Source organism: Pithys albifrons, chromosome 3 (assembly GCF_047495875.1).
Source record: "Pithys albifrons albifrons isolate INPA30051 chromosome 3, PitAlb_v1, whole genome shotgun sequence".
Classification (NCBI taxonomy): domain Eukaryota; kingdom Metazoa; phylum Chordata; class Aves; order Passeriformes; family Thamnophilidae; genus Pithys; species Pithys albifrons.
In genome coordinates this window covers 79,503,598-79,518,952 of record NC_092460.1, presented here as the reverse complement: position 1 = coordinate 79,518,952, position 15,355 = coordinate 79,503,598, and the positions used below count along the sequence as shown (strand labels likewise).

Sequence of the window (15,355 nt, the reverse complement as noted above, 5' to 3'; positions counted from 1 at the left end):
ATATGGCCTCTTAGCAATAACCTACTCATTACATTGTTGCTGCACAGCTTGTGAGTAACGCAGTGCCACTAAAATGTCAGAGCAGGACAAATTATTAGCATTGTCTCATATATTTCTGTATATATACCTATATATGCATGAACTAAACCCGAGCTACCAAACTGGGAGCTAAGTGTGGAAATATTTTGATTGAACTTCGTTTTTTTCATTATATGGATTAGCTATTGTCATCACTTATGCTGGTCAGCTGCCTCTGGGGACTCAACTGATGAGACAATGGGAGTTTCCCTTAAGGGTTAGGAAAGCTAGATTGGAATCAAGCATGTGGATGTTATTTGATCCTCCCCATGCTCTTGTCTGAGACCTGTCTAGCTTATGAACATTCACATCCAGTTCTGGCATGCCGAAAAGAAATATCAGGACATAAAAGCCATTTTGTTTTGTCATTACTCATAGGGAATCAAATCAAATGGAATAGTTTGGAACAAACTCTGTCCCAAACTCTGCAATTCTGGTATAGATGAGTGGAGCAAAGGTGTTTGATTTAAGTAGGAGAAGAAGAATATATTACATATTATATGAGAATGCAAGAGGTTGTGGTGAAAAAGAAACTTTGCAGTAACAGTGAGATCAGGGCTGCTAGAGTGCAACCTCTCCATCTTCTAAGCCTGTGAATGCTCTGCCACTTGCTTACCTGATTGAGAGGACCAAAAAAATAAATCCTATCTTTTCAGGCATCATAAAGAAACTGCCTGAATATTAATGCAGAGTTCCACCACTGGTATTGTGCTATAGTGAGACCCACTATGAAGTAAATCAGTGGCAAGCCTGTTTTTCAGGGAAAGCTCTGCTTTGTCAATGCAAGCTCAAGAGCTCTGCTCATTGCAACAGTCACTTACCACTGCCAAATCCATTTTACACGTGGTCAACACATGTTCTTTCTACAAATTCCCATCCAAATACTTGAATCCACACAGAAAAACCTGAAATTCATAGGGAGGCACCATCTGACATGCCTCTGGGTGAAATGCATTCCTGAAATGAAACGAATTTATATTATATCCCAGAAATAAAACCTCCAGAAATTTTAGCACCTCCTGCAAACTCTTCACAAAGGATTAAATTAATCTGCTGCATGGTAAAGCTCAAGGACTGCAAAGTATATCAGCCATGCACAAACTTCTCAGACCATAGAGGTAAGCACTGGTAGTACACAAATGCTGATAAATTTATTTTTCTGAAGATCTATTGTACACAGCTCATCAGGAAAAGTATGCAAGCTCTTTTGTACTCTCAAACATATTCTTCCAGGTAGATTGTAAATCCACATTAGCTATTCCATAGGCTGCTACAGCATCTCTGTTACGTGTTCTTGCCTAGGCAAAAACTCATACATATAAAAGGACAATAGTTTCAACAGTCAGATGCCTTCAGAAACAGTAATCAAGACCACAAAAAAACCCCAAACAACCCATGCTCATCTTAACCATGCTATTACTAAAAGAAATAAAAAGTCTTAAATATGTGGTTATTTTTTCTACTTTACTTTTAGGTTTTGTACTTTCACAGAAGTATTCTTTCATGCTTTCAAGTTTTTCTCCACAAGTTCATGGCACACAAACAAAGTTAGTCACAGTGTTATGATAAGGCAAAAGGTGAGGCAGTACTTCACCCATAGCTAAGTGCTGTCTGGTGTGGTATATTCCCATGATAGAACAATTGTATAGCACTCTAGAAACATCATTCTCATTTCTGGCTTTAGCTATGACCTGCTTACAAATAACATAAGGTGAGATTCTTACTTAATCACATGATTTGGTAATCTAAAACATAAGACAAAAATAGTACAAGAAGTGTATAAAATGACAATGCACTGAATGAAGCCAAAATTCATTATTGTGAACTACCAAGCCTCAAAATTATAATGAATTTTATGACAAAAAGTTACAACTGAATTACAAGGCACTGATTCTATAAAAGGAAGCCTTTACTGAGCATAAGGATATTTTTATATACCTTAATTTTAGTCATGTTTTCTCAAACGAAGGATTTGAAAACATGGCGATAATTTTTATGTCATGAAAAAAATCTTAAATCCGTTCAAAACTGATTTTTTTTCACCACTATTTTACTGCCCCTTTTATCCTCTAAATAGCAAACCTTATGAAAAATATCCTCATTTCTTTGCCACATAAAATAATCCAGTTCTTCATACCATTTTATTAAAATTAATATACTCTACAAAGTAAATAAGGTATAATATCTAGGCAGAAAAAAATTGCAGTTGAATGAGTGCAATTGTAAATAAGTCTGCTAAGGTTGGACAAAGTGAAGAGTAAATACAAATAAAAAGGGGTTTGTTAGTTTATCTTAATGAATCATAGAATCATAGAATCAATTGGGTGGGAAAAGACCTCCAAGATCATCGAGTCCAACCCTTGGTCTAACTAACTCCAGGGACAGTGAATCCACCACCTCTCTGGGCAGGCCATTCCAATGCCTGATTACTCTCTCTGGAAAGAATTTTTTTCTGATATCCAACTTAAATTTCCCCTGGCAGAGCTTAAGCCCGTGCCCCCTTGTCCTATTGCTGAGTGCCTGGGAAAAGAGACCAGCCCCCACCTGGCTAGAACTTCCCTTCAGGTAGTTATAGACAGTGATGAGGTCACCTCTGAGCCTCCTCTTCTCCAGAATAAACAACCCCAGCTCCCTCAGCCTCTCCCCATAGGACTTATGCTCCAGTCCCTTCACCAGCCTTGTTGCTCTTATCTGGATCTGCTCCAACACCTCAATATCTTTCCTGAGAACTAATGAATGACTTTTGATTGTTGCGGTTGGATTTTTTAAGCTTATAGGTATTTGAATTTTGCATACTGAACTGAATGAGGAGCATTTGAACAAGCATCTGAGGGACTCAGGAGCAAGTTCTGACTGATTCTTGTAAGACTGATACCACCATTGTTTGATGGTAGCATTATCAGTAGAGCACAAAAAGGGCTCGAGAAAGGTGGCTTTTGTGCTCTGCAGAAATCTTTAAAATATATCTAAAAATTATACTCTACACTGAAATGCACCAGATGAAAAACAGCACCAAGAATCAACAAGAGATGAGAACCAAAAATACAAATAATATGAGAAGACAGTAGCTTCGCAGAACAATACCAAAGGGTTGGGATACGAGTTGCTGCAGAAGGTAAGAATGTTCATCCTAAGCTGACAGATATGCTGATAGATATTGTCAATTCAATTTATCAATGTAGTCAATTTCAAGCTGAGAACATTCTATTTTGAGCCCAGTCTGACGGAAAACAAAATCTAAGTTGTTCTTGTTTTAATTTTTTTCCCCAAATAAGGAGATACATTAAGAAAAGCTGAGGCCTGAAAGCAAAGCACAAGACTTCTGCTGCCTTGCTAGAGGTCCTTTTCATGCATCTCTAGAGAAGACATGGATGTTTTAAGTAGTGGAAGAAAATAAAATCGTACTCCTATCCTCAGTAAAGGTAAAACAGAAAAACTACAAACCAGTCAGCCAGCCTTTGATCCCTGGGAAGGTGTTGGAGCAAGTAAACCCTGTTTCCAAAGATATTCAAAGTAAGAAAGTGATGGGATAGTCAGCATAGGTCTATGTAGGAGAAATTATGCCTGACCAAACCTTCTATGACAGAATGACTCACTTGGTGGATGAGCAGAGAGCAGTGGATATTGCTTGTCTTGACTTCAATTAGGCTTTCAACACTGTATCCTATAGCATACTCATTGATAAATTGATCAAGTGCAGGCTAGCTAGGTGAGAAAACTGTACTGGCCTAAAAGTTTGTGATCAGTGGCACAATGATCACCTGAAAGACAGTCAGTAGTGCTGTACTCAGACATTAAGACTGAGATGAATGCCATTTAACATCTGCATTAATGCTCCAGATGATGGGAGAGAGCATACCCTCTGACAACTTGCAGACACCATGAACTTGGAAGGAGTGGTCACAATGATGTGACTGTTCAGATTGTGCATCTCAACAGGCTGGAGAAAATGGCAAACAGGAATCTCAAGAAGTTCAACAAAGGGAATTGCAAAGTCCTGAACCTCAGGATGAAAACCCCCATGCAGCAGTGCAGGCTGGTGCATGGCTTTTGAAAGCAGCTTTTCAGAAAGATTTATCCTGGTGGACACCAAGCCAAACATCAGCCAGCAATGGACTCTTTCAAGAATGAAAGCCAACAGCCTCCTAGGCTGCATTAGAATGGGTGTCACCAGCACACACCAGGTCAAAGGTGTGATTCTTCTCCTCTCCTCATCGCTGGAGAGGCCACATTTAGAGTGCTTGGTCTAGTTCTGAGATTTGCAGTACAGGAGGGACATGGACACACTGGAGCAAGCAAAAGGTCAGGAAGATGAATGACTTGGAGCATGTGAGGTATGTGGAGAGACTGAGAGAGAAGGGATTGTTCAACCTAGAGAAGAGGAGGCTCAGGGGAATCTTACCAATAAATCCACTTGATGGAGTGGAGTAAAGAACACAGAGCCAGATATTACTCCATGACACCACAGGAAGGATAAGAAGTAATGGGCACAAAATGAAAGGCAGGAAATTAGTTCTGTTTACACATAGGAAAAAGCTTTTTTACTGTGAAAGTAGGCAAACACCAGTACAAGTTGCCCACAGAGATTGTGGATTATCCATCCTTGCAGATGTTCAAAACCTGATTGGACTCAGCCCTGGGCAACCTGCTCAAGGTGACCCAGCTCCAGGGGTTGGACTAGATTAACTCAGAAAGTTCCTATCCATCTCAACAACTCTGAATGTGACATGAAGCATGAAGAAAAGTAAGAGACATCTTCCCTCCAAAAATGTGCAGACAGTTAGTGGAGCAAACATAATCTTTTCTAGAGAAGAGTAATTTTATGTACGATAAGATGATCATCCTGACCTTAATGTAGCACTAGTTGTGAGATGACACAGCTGGACTGAGCAATTTTTACATTTAAAATTGTTTCGAACCTGACCATTTTGAAGTTTCAGAGAATTCATATCCCAATTAGTGCTTTGCCTGTCTTTAGTGATAAGATTTTTGTAGTGTTACTTTATTTAGTTTTTATTTTTAATTGTCATGAGAATGAGAACAAGTTATTGCAAAAGGCACCCACAAGTCTGAATGGACACTGTATTCCTCTCAGTGAAGAAGTAGTTTACAGTAACCACATTTGTCATGGAACTACCTCTTACCTACTACAGGCCCAGCACTACTTGCAATTATACACCAGAAACACAAGCACTGTCACGAGCGTGATGGTCATCCCCACAAAAAACTGGCTTTAGCAAATACTGTGGTAAGGAAATGTGACTAGACCTGTTCAATAGGTTGACATTCATGCTTTTCCTTAACCTTCTGCATTTCACAATTTTTGTCTACTATTATACAATGTTAGGGACACAAGCCAAACATATAAATAACCCATCAATTTTTATATGACTGCTACACTTGGCACCCAAACTTGAAGAAAGCCAGTGTGTTTGTCAGCATGACTTTCCCTCACTGTTCCACCTCATTTCCCTGATAGAGATCCAGAGGCAGAGCCCAGACTCCTCATGCCTAATGCTGCCATCTAGCTAATAGCTGCTGCCCACAGCAAGAGAAATTTCACCTTCTGAAAGCTGGTTCACTAGGCAGATAATTGCTGGCTTTAAAGATCCTTTATTAAATTTGTAATACTGGGCAATTCAAAACACTGATAATGGACTAGAATCCTTTCCCACTCTAAACCTGGCCAAGCTCATACAGTGAGAACTGGGTTGGCCACCTGAGTTTGTTAAGTTTTCATTCAAGGCTTTGAAAACTTGTCAGCAGTAATGAGCAGGGCCTGGAGCAGTGTGGGCACAGCCTCAGCTGCCACTGTTTTAGAGCAGCATAGAGAGTCATGGCCCTTCTGTGAGCCAGTTCATCCCTCTAGCTTTCATCCTCCCAGCCCCTGGTCCTTCTCTGTTTAGTAATTCCCTTGTCCTCCCTGGTACCAGCACCATCACATGTAAGTGTGTAGGGAGTGAGAGAAGGACTTATTGACATGTCCCTTCCCTCCCCAGGCTTGCCTTTTCAGGAGGTCCTGATCACTCTCCAAGAATGTGGCTTTCACAAGATGAAGCCTTTTGCATTTAATTTTAGTTAGTGGTAGGCTTTTGTATGGTTCTCATAGTCTTAACTGTGACAAAACCCCCTGTGAATATGAACCAGTTTGGATGCTCAGACAGTCTGGAACAATAATTCCAGTGAACTACCTGCTTGTGGCTGCAGGCTCCCAGGAGAAGTAACCTGTGAGAGCAATGCACACTTCAGCATCAGTCCACTGACCATCTCAGAAAGGCACAGCTTTAGTGACTTCCTCTTCTGCGGCCATTTGAGATGCCTCTCATTTGCACCCCCACTACTTGGGAGAGGGTGCCAGCAAGCTCGAGGTCGCTGGCGCGCACAGCCCCCACTCTCCCCTTTCAGCTCGGCGTCCCGCCGTATGTCCGAGCCGGATGGCGAGCGGCGGGCGCGCTTCCCACGATGGGCAGAGCGCACTTGACCAGCCACTTCCAAGGAGGCTCCCCCAGCCAGCAGCTGCCCTTGTCGTTGGGAGCAGGGCACCCGAGCCGAGCCGAGCCGTGCTGTGCTGTAGCAGGTGCGGCGTTACGTAGTCCATCCTGCCCCGGCCACTTGCGGGCCTCTGCCCCCGCCGGGGCGGGCAGAGATGTTGGCCCGGCCCCAGTTCCGCCCCTGCCTCCGCCGGCAGCCGCTCGGAGCAATTCCCAGGCAAACCCAGGCTCGACCCCCTTCCCAAACCCCGCCTCCCCTCCACGCCCCTCCGCTCCCGCCCGGCAGCCGCCGGCGGTCGGAAACAGTCCGTGTGTAAACTCGACGTGTCCGGAAAGGTGCGCGCCGCTCCCCGCCTCGCTCCGTGCCAGCTGCTGGGCGCGTCCCCCGAGCGCGATGCTGGACCCTTCCTCCAGCGAGGAAGAGTCCGATGAGCTTCTGGAAGAGGAGCGGCGGGACGTGCTGGTGGCGGCGGGCGGCGGCTCTCCGCGCTCGCTGCCGCCGCAGCCGCCCCGGGACACGCGGGGCAGGGAGGCCGGGGCGGCGCGGGCGGCCAGCCCCAGCCCGAGCCCCTCGGTGCTGAGCGAGGGCCGCGAGGAGCAGGAGCGCCTGCAGCGAGAGGAGCGGGAGAAGCGGCTCCGGCTGCAGCTGTACGTGTTCATCGCGAGGTGCATCGCGCACCCCTTCAACGCCAAGCAGCCCACGGACATGGCCCGCCGGCAGCAGAAGGTGAGCTCCCGCCTCCCCGCTCTCCGTGCCCCGCCGCCTGCGCTTGCCCCCGGCGGGCTATCCCGCAGCCGCCGCGCTCCCGCCCCGCAACAGGTTGAGCCCGGCCCCGGCAGGCGCTGCGGGAGCGGCTGCTGTAGGGTTGGGTTTCAGAGCGCCTTCTCCAAAACAGACCCTTTACCTAGAAATCCATCCGTCACCGCGGTGAAGTCGCTTAAGTTTTCAGAGTTGGGCTTAAAGTCGCCGTGCGAAGGGCACAGGAACGCAGGGAGCGGGCGCGACGGCGCCGGGGCCGTTCCGCCGTGGAGGATGCGTTCCTGCTTCTCGGCGCTGCCTGACGATTGGAGTTAGATCTCCCAGAGGTGCCTCCTGCGAGTCGCGCTATGACCATCTGTACCTAATCTGAGTAAATTAAGCCATAATACAGAGGTGAACGAGAAAACTGTTTAGTTTCATGAATTATTAAGTGTGCTCTCTCTGTACATAGAAACAATCAACATGCGTATTTGTGATGAGAATGGCCTTCTAGTGAAGGTTGACCAAAATTATTCTCTGCATCTTCTACGTTGAAGACAAACTCTTGAGAACTGGCAGGTGTGTGGTAGGTATTTGAGCTTATTCTCACTTTTGAGCTGTTGAATAGGTAGAATTCTTAAAGTTTTGAACAAGTCACTGCTTTTCCACATAACCAGTTAAAAGCTCAGTTCTTGAAATGTTTGGTTTAAAATGTTTGTGTATTTTTTACTTTCAGTTCTGTAAACAAACAATCCAACCAAAGCAAAACAGAAAAGAAACAAACTAAAAGCCCCATTGCATATCACTTTCCAGAAGGACAGTGATAGGACACATAAAAGAATTCAGTTCCACTTGTTTTTTTATGATCTTGATACTTCCATATCTCTAAGAGTTTGTAAAATCCAGTGCTACATATTTTGAGGTGTTTGAAGTATGCCTGCTATAGGTAATTGTGCTTAGTAAATTCTCTGACAAGTTAACATGGTGTTAACTTAATAGTTAGATAATTTCTGGAAAAACGTTTTGGTTTTATTGTTAGGTCCTTAAAATGTTAAGCCTGTACAGACATCTCATAAGCAGAAAGCCAAAAAAAATCTGTCAAAATGAGAATTATCACCCCACTGAAGATTCCTCATGCCAAAACAGTCATCATACAAATGATATTTTGAAGAGACATCTGGCGGTCATCTAAGTGTGACTTCCCACTGGACAAAGCCAAAGTGGGCTTGATACAGTGTTGATAGCAAGCTAGGTTCAAGCAGGAGGCTCAGAAGCCTCCAGAGATGAGATCCAACAACCCATCTGTGTGACCTGCTGCAGTGCCACGTTGCCCCTCTCTTGATTAAATTTTCCTAATCAACTTTGAGGCTACAGCTTGTGGCCATCTATTGCATTTAGAAGTTCTCACTGATCTCAGTCACTAAGCATAGGAACTGTTTTAAAAATAACTACTGTATTAATTAGTTTTATTAATAAAATGTATGCAGAGATTACTGATGTGCAGCAGATACAGAAATAAAACTGTTGTGGATTTAACATATGAGCAATGAATAGACTGATTGACAGAATTGAATTGATACCTAAAATTAAATGCTACTCTTACTAATTACTGTTTTTAAGTGAACTCTGACTTTTGTGTTAATAACTATATGTGCAAAGGGACTTTTGTCATGGTTAGGAATTTAGCTGCAGAACAAGGATGACTTATCTCTTGCTAGTCAGGAAATAGTGTTTTTAAATAAGACATAACACACAATTCTTTCTAGGAGTAGCACTTGTGTCTAGGAGTAATGAAATGCACATAAACCATCCTTCCTCTTACTTAACAATATGGTATATGTTACCCACTGAATTACTGAATATAGGGTAGCAGAAGTGGTCCTGAGTTTCGAGAGTTCAGAAAACCTGCTTTGATAGTTTGGGATTGCTGAGAGCTGTATGAAGGAGCCCTTTTTTATGTCTAATTTCTGCACTCTGTGCTGCACAGTGGCCCCATGTCAGTCTTGGGAATGAGAGTATAACCACCTGTCTTACACCAAGCCCTGAAGGAAGACACTTTTGGAGATGTGATAGCTGGTCTAGAGAAGAGATGACTGAGAGGGGACCTCATCAGTGTATATAAGTATCTAAAGGGAGGGTGCCAGAAGGATGGATCCAGGCTCTTACTGGTGGTGCCAACCAATAAGACAAGAGCAATGGGCAGAAATGGGTGCACAGGAACTTCCACCTGAATATGAGGAAGAACTTTACTGTGTGGGTAACCATGCCCTGGAACAGAGTGTGCAGAAAGGGTGTGGAATCTCCTTCACTGGAGATACTCAAGTACTGTCTGGATGCAATCCTGTGCAACATGCTCTGGGATGACCCTGCTTGAGCAGGGAGGTTGGACCAGATGACCCACTGTGGTCCCTCCCCACCTTACCCATTCTTTGATTCTGTGATTCATATTCCACAAGGTAAAAATCTGTTTTAGTTCCTGAATTAATTTTCTCTCTGCCAAGATACAGTACAGATATGGATTGTTCCTTGATCTCTTCTTTTTTTGCTTCACTTCTAACTTGGGTGATGTGGCTGGCTGTCCATTGCTGGCTGGCCTGAGGTTCCTTACCTGTGTTACTTAACTATAGCTATTAACTACTGCATGCCCTGTCCATCATCAGTAGATAAGCGATCCAGAACCCATAATGCTCTGTGGTTCCAGCTCCCTGCCTGTTTCAGCTTGTACACTCTTTGTAATGCTTTTGCACCAGCAGTCTTTTGGATAACCTAAGAATAGTATCCACCCTGCTTAAGAGCAGAAGTAATTTGTTCTTTCTGCCAGTTCATTTGGCATATTGCTGAGCAAATAATGCGGAATGCAGTTTTTGCTTCCTTTTAATGTGGAACATATTATCCAGTAAGGGAATGAGATGGAATTCTAATATCAAATATCCTCAACTGCATTGTAATATCAATAAGGAAATGGGTTACAATATGACTGGCATCTTGTGTTCTTGCTTTAACATCAGATTAAAATACACTATACGGTATCTTGAAACCACCATACTTAAAGAAATACGTTATACTAATTGAGGAATTTTAAATGCAGGCCCTGTTTCATTCCTGTTGTCCTTCCTTCTTTCTTCTCACTAAGTAAAATTAGCTCTGCTGTATTGTGATAGATAAAATTAACTAAAAAAGAAAATCAAACTTTAAGAAAAAAAAATTATAATTCACCAAAGTCCTTCAATTCTGCTAACTTCATTTTAATGACAAATTGAATGTAATAGCCCAGATTTTGCTGAATCACATACTGTTATAATATGAGTGCATTTCTTTTTTTTTTTTTATCTGTAGGATATGTGGTAGAAATACTTTTTTTAACTATTCAGAGTTTGTTGGCTACCTACTATTACATTCTGCCTTACTTTGGTTGCTAGTAGATTTTTCATAGAGAAGAAGGAATAAGCAACTGAAACATGGCATAATTTTTCAAGGTTGAGTAGCAAATCCTGACAAAGATGGAGCTGAATCTACAGAGTAGAGCCAGTTTGTATTTTGTTGTATTGTATGGCCAGACTTTGCGAACAAAGATTTGGGAAGGGCTCTCCCCACGTGAGTGTGCCCTTCGAACCTGCAGAGTGGATTTTTTAGGTGAGGCACAGCACTTAAGTCAAGTCCTAAGGTCCATCTGCCATGGCCGAGTGAGCTTGGACAGTGACAGTGAAGTCCTCAGGACTGTCTACAGCACCCGGTACAAACCGGGGCTGACCCTGCTGAGCATCTGAGATCTGACGGGATCAGATGGCAGGGAGGCATTGAACTGCCAGGGGACGGTCCCCACTGAGACTTGAACTCAGGACCTTGGGATTCAGAGTCCAGAGTGCTCTCCTTTACGCCACGGGAACGCCCCAGTATGTATTTAGTAACATATTTGCAGTAGATATTTATGGTCATTTAGTCATGTATTTTCCAACTTCTAGAGAAATAGTAATGCATCAATGAATTACATATTGTTCTTTTGTAAAGCAAGGTTTGTCTATCCCTGATTTAAAGAGACTGTCACTTTTTTGTAGTTACCACTTTTTTAATGAGTCCTCTTGCACATATTTCAGAATTTTTCTTTTCTGCCTTTCCACTCCTCTTTGTTTCTAGTCCCAGCAAAAGAGAAGGAGAAGATACTTAACAAATTCTATCCCCCTTCCTACCCCAGCCAACCCAAATCTCAATCCAACAGACTGAATTCATCCATAGAATGAAATTTAGGTGGTAAAAGAAGTACATTACTCTTGTGACTGTCTTCCATCAAAGCAAAGTGGTGTATGTGAACATACAATGAGTCAATGATTAGATCATGACCCTGGTAACTGCTGTTTGTACTAATCAGTTGAGCACTTTTATGTACCTATCCCAGTTTTACTCAGGAAGTGGGTGCCAAAGGCAGGTTCTATATCTGGGAAGCAAGTCAGAGTTAAAGTTCCTGAGGAAGGAAGGAACAGTGAAATGCTATGATTAACTAACAGAAAAAGTGTTCTTCCTGTGTTTTCTTCCTCAGCATTTTAAAATTTAGTCTAGTGATCAAGTAGCCACACAGAAATCCAAGACAGAGGGAAAAGTAACAGTCCTGGGCTAAACAAGATTTCATAATGTGTGAAAGGCTTCGTGTATTAAAGCTGATAATTCCAGTCTTGCTTTCCTAGGTGATGGGTACCAGAAGGTATTGGTCTGGCTGTGTAGAATTCATAACGGAATGAGTTTACTCCCTGAATACTCGATGACCTGCTTTCCTTCCATTTTTTGTCTCCAGTCCAGCTGCTCAATCACGATTAGATAAAAAAAAAATGACTTCTGGTTAATTCTCAAAGTAGGAGCAGTAAAAATAATTTATTTTCATCTGAATTCTCTGAGTTTGTTCTTTCCTGTTTCTTGGAGTTTACTTCTAAAGAAGAGGTTTACAGTAATATGTGTACACTAATTAACGGTATCAGGAAAATGCTGGTTGTGGGAATACACTTCATGCTCTGGATCACAGTTTTATTCTCAATGTTTTTATTTATCCTGTTCCAAGCCCTGCATTTCCTTGCTTTTGAGCAGGTAGTGTGTATATTTACTTATCGGCTAAGCGTGTTTTGGGGAAGAAACATTGTCTCTCGGCTTCTGAGCCTGGTTGATAAGCTGTTGCTTTCTGCACTGCTAAAGTAGCAAGGAGAATCTATCCCAAGCCATTATTTTCAGAAACTCTAGACACATTTAAGAGGAAGAGCTTAGCTATAAAACTTGGTCCTCTGGTCAAAATTCTGCAGAAAAGCTTTCTAGGAACATCTTCCATTCCTACCTTCATTATTTACCTTACAAATTTCAATTTTTCGCTGGTATTTCAGAAATTCACTGTAAATCAAGTGTATTGTCCATATTTTCCCCCATAATATCTTGTCTTGATGCTCTAAGCTGTGTGTGTTTTATTTGCAGGCAGGTGAGTATAGAGTGTTTTTGTAAATCCTGTTGAAGCATATAATATGGTGGCCTACGGAACTCTATACATGTTGAGACAAGATTATTCTCAAATAGTTCTTTTTACCCCTGTCAGAACTGGCTTTTTGGGAAAGAAGTTCCTTTTGCCTGCAATAAGAAAGTTGCTCACCATAGGCAATTGAATCAATCATGGCTGAAGAAATACTGAAGGGTGACAAGAGAAGCAGAGCCTTCTAGTTACCAGTGCCACTTCAGAAATTACAATCCTTTAGAGTTTTGTTTTAATCTTAATTCTTCTGCTGGCCTGCCAGCTCAGATTTGGTAAGGGTGGCTTGGCCAAAAGCTAGGCAATGTGCTGGGAAAACCAGGAATTGGTAAACAGCTGTGGTATGAAGCGAATATATATAGACAGTCTGCAGACCTAGTCTGCAATGATGAAAAATTCATCAGTCTCTTCTTTTGCTTGCTTGTTTTGTTTTCCCTACCTATTTTACCTATACTTGCCTTTGAAATTTGATTTTTATTATTATTATTATTTGATGGGGCAATTTTAATTTTTTTTCTGAATGAGTGACCCCGGGTTGTTTCTTTTTTTCTGTCACCCACACATTTTGACAAATGTGTTAACTCTGTTGGCACGTACTCCATTTAAAGTGCCTGAGGAAGACTAGTTATTAGTTGTTTTTCTACAGGGAAGCTGATGAGCAGAGTTTGAAGGATCAGTTGATTGTCTTCATCTCTGCAGGAACTGTACAGGGGAATTGGCTGGCTGAGCTGCCTTGCATTTCTCACCCTTTGCAGCTGTTATTCTCACGTTATATTTTGTGTATCTGAACTGATGTAATTGGTGACTGAGAAGCAGAAATACCAAATCAGCTCATCTTGTCTTTAATACTTTCTCTGACATGATTTAAAAAATATACTCATTTGCTGCCATGGAATAACAAAGCTGGTGAAAATGCTATTTTCCCATCTGAACCATACTCCTTTCTTTACCTGTATCTGGAGAGGGGCATTATATCAAAATATCCATTACCACTGTCTTTAACTGTACAATATTGCCACAGCAGAAAATTCTTGCTTATTGCTAGTTAACTATATGTTGAGTGATGTATTTCTATAAAAGCAAATTTTCACCTTGTTTCCCCATGTGCACCTGTCGTCACCAGTTCATGTTTGAGGTTGCCTCTTCGTTTGCATGCTGGTTATTAGAGTCGGGTTTTCTCTTTCTGGATTTTTACCATTTCCTTTTCATGTGGGTGAAAATCATCCTGAAGTTGCTTTCAGTATGTACTGTTTTGCTTTTTTAATGTGTCTCTGTGTTCTACTCTCCTGTTATCTTGTTCCTTTTCTATGTGATGTCTCCTACTTTGCCAGCTTAACATATCCCTCTCTCTCTCTTGCTGCTTCCCTTGCTAGAATTGGAAAGGTAGTAGCTCAGAGACAAAACTTGCTTTTTCAACCCAAAAGATATCCATGGGGAAGATGGGATGATGTTTTGTCTTCTAGGAAAGTGCTTGGCTTGCCTATGCTTTGGGGTGCTAGTCTTTGTGCCCCGATCTGGTTCTATACTTAGTTATACTGAGTGCCAGTTAGTATGTTAGCCAGTTAGTATGTTACTCTGTCTGAACTGGGTGCCAGCCTCTAAGGGTTTTAAACTCTTTAATCTTGAAGTAATTTTTCATGTAGGGTTTTTTTAGCTCATAAGCCACAAACATAACTCCTGTATTTCTTTCCAAGTTACTCTTCTTGCTGCCAGCTGATGGCAGTGGCATGCACAGGTCTGGTACTCTGACCTCTCTGTGCCTTCTAGCTATTGTCATTAAGGATGGGAGGCAGGGAGAGGAAGAGCATCTGCTGAAGTCCTGTTCCATTTGCCTAGTACCTATCTCCAGTGCCCATTTCTGCCTAGAAGTGCTGGCACTGAATTGAAAGCAGCCCAGTTCTTGTATGTTGCAGCTGATTCCCCCAGGTTTCAGAATAGCAGCTGTGAAAAGGCAGTTTTCAATTTGTTGCTGTGTGTGGGAAACTCTGAGCAGCAGGAGAGATGGAGTGTTTGCATGTAGATACCAGGCTGCATCAGCTTAAGTTTGCATTTTGGAGGTTATTTTCTCAGCCATAAGCATTGAAGGCTTTTCATTTTGTATTTAAAATTCTCTAGAAGTTGATGGTACTTGCTCAAAAGAATTTATTTCTGGTTCTTATTTATTTTGCAGTGAAGAGATAAAGCATATGCTTCTCTTCAAGCATGATTACTTGTATGCATGAATTCAAGAATATTCTTGAGTGTTTTTCCTGTCAGGAAGGGGAAAGCATTAATTAACAGTATTGTGAAGAATGAACAGATCTATAGTGAATATTTCTTTAACTACCTGACCTGGTGAAGAAAAATTAGGAAAAGAGAAGTTAATTGTATAAGAATTTTTCTTCAGCTCTGTTTCCATTTTTCTCTCAACCATTAATTATTAATTTATCTTCAGTTGTCTTTTCTGTAGGGTTTTAGGCTGGTAGTTTCTGTTTAATGAAAGTGCTGGAGGGATACTCTGAGTGATAGTATAGATACACAAAAAATCCTTAAGGACAGTACTTTTGAGTA

General features: G+C 42.0%; 1 protein-coding gene across 10 annotated transcripts in view; it reads left to right on the top strand.

The window, feature by feature from the left end:
• The first annotated feature begins 6,872 nt into the window (after window positions 1-6,872).
• Window positions 6,873-15,355, top strand: part of CADPS2 (calcium dependent secretion activator 2) — a 298,773-nt gene continuing 290,290 nt past the window's right edge. For 9 of the 10 annotated variants that reach the window (XM_071552501.1, XM_071552500.1, XM_071552505.1 and 6 more), the window contains exon 1: window positions 6,873-7,296. In XM_071552501.1, coding sequence (XP_071408602.1) covers window positions 6,964-7,296 — 333 coding nt within the window. In that variant the 5' untranslated portion in view covers window positions 6,873-6,963. Of the gene's footprint in view, window positions 7,297-7,845; window positions 7,895-15,355 lie in introns of those variants that run through there. The other variant, XM_071552504.1, reaches the window with a different exon arrangement.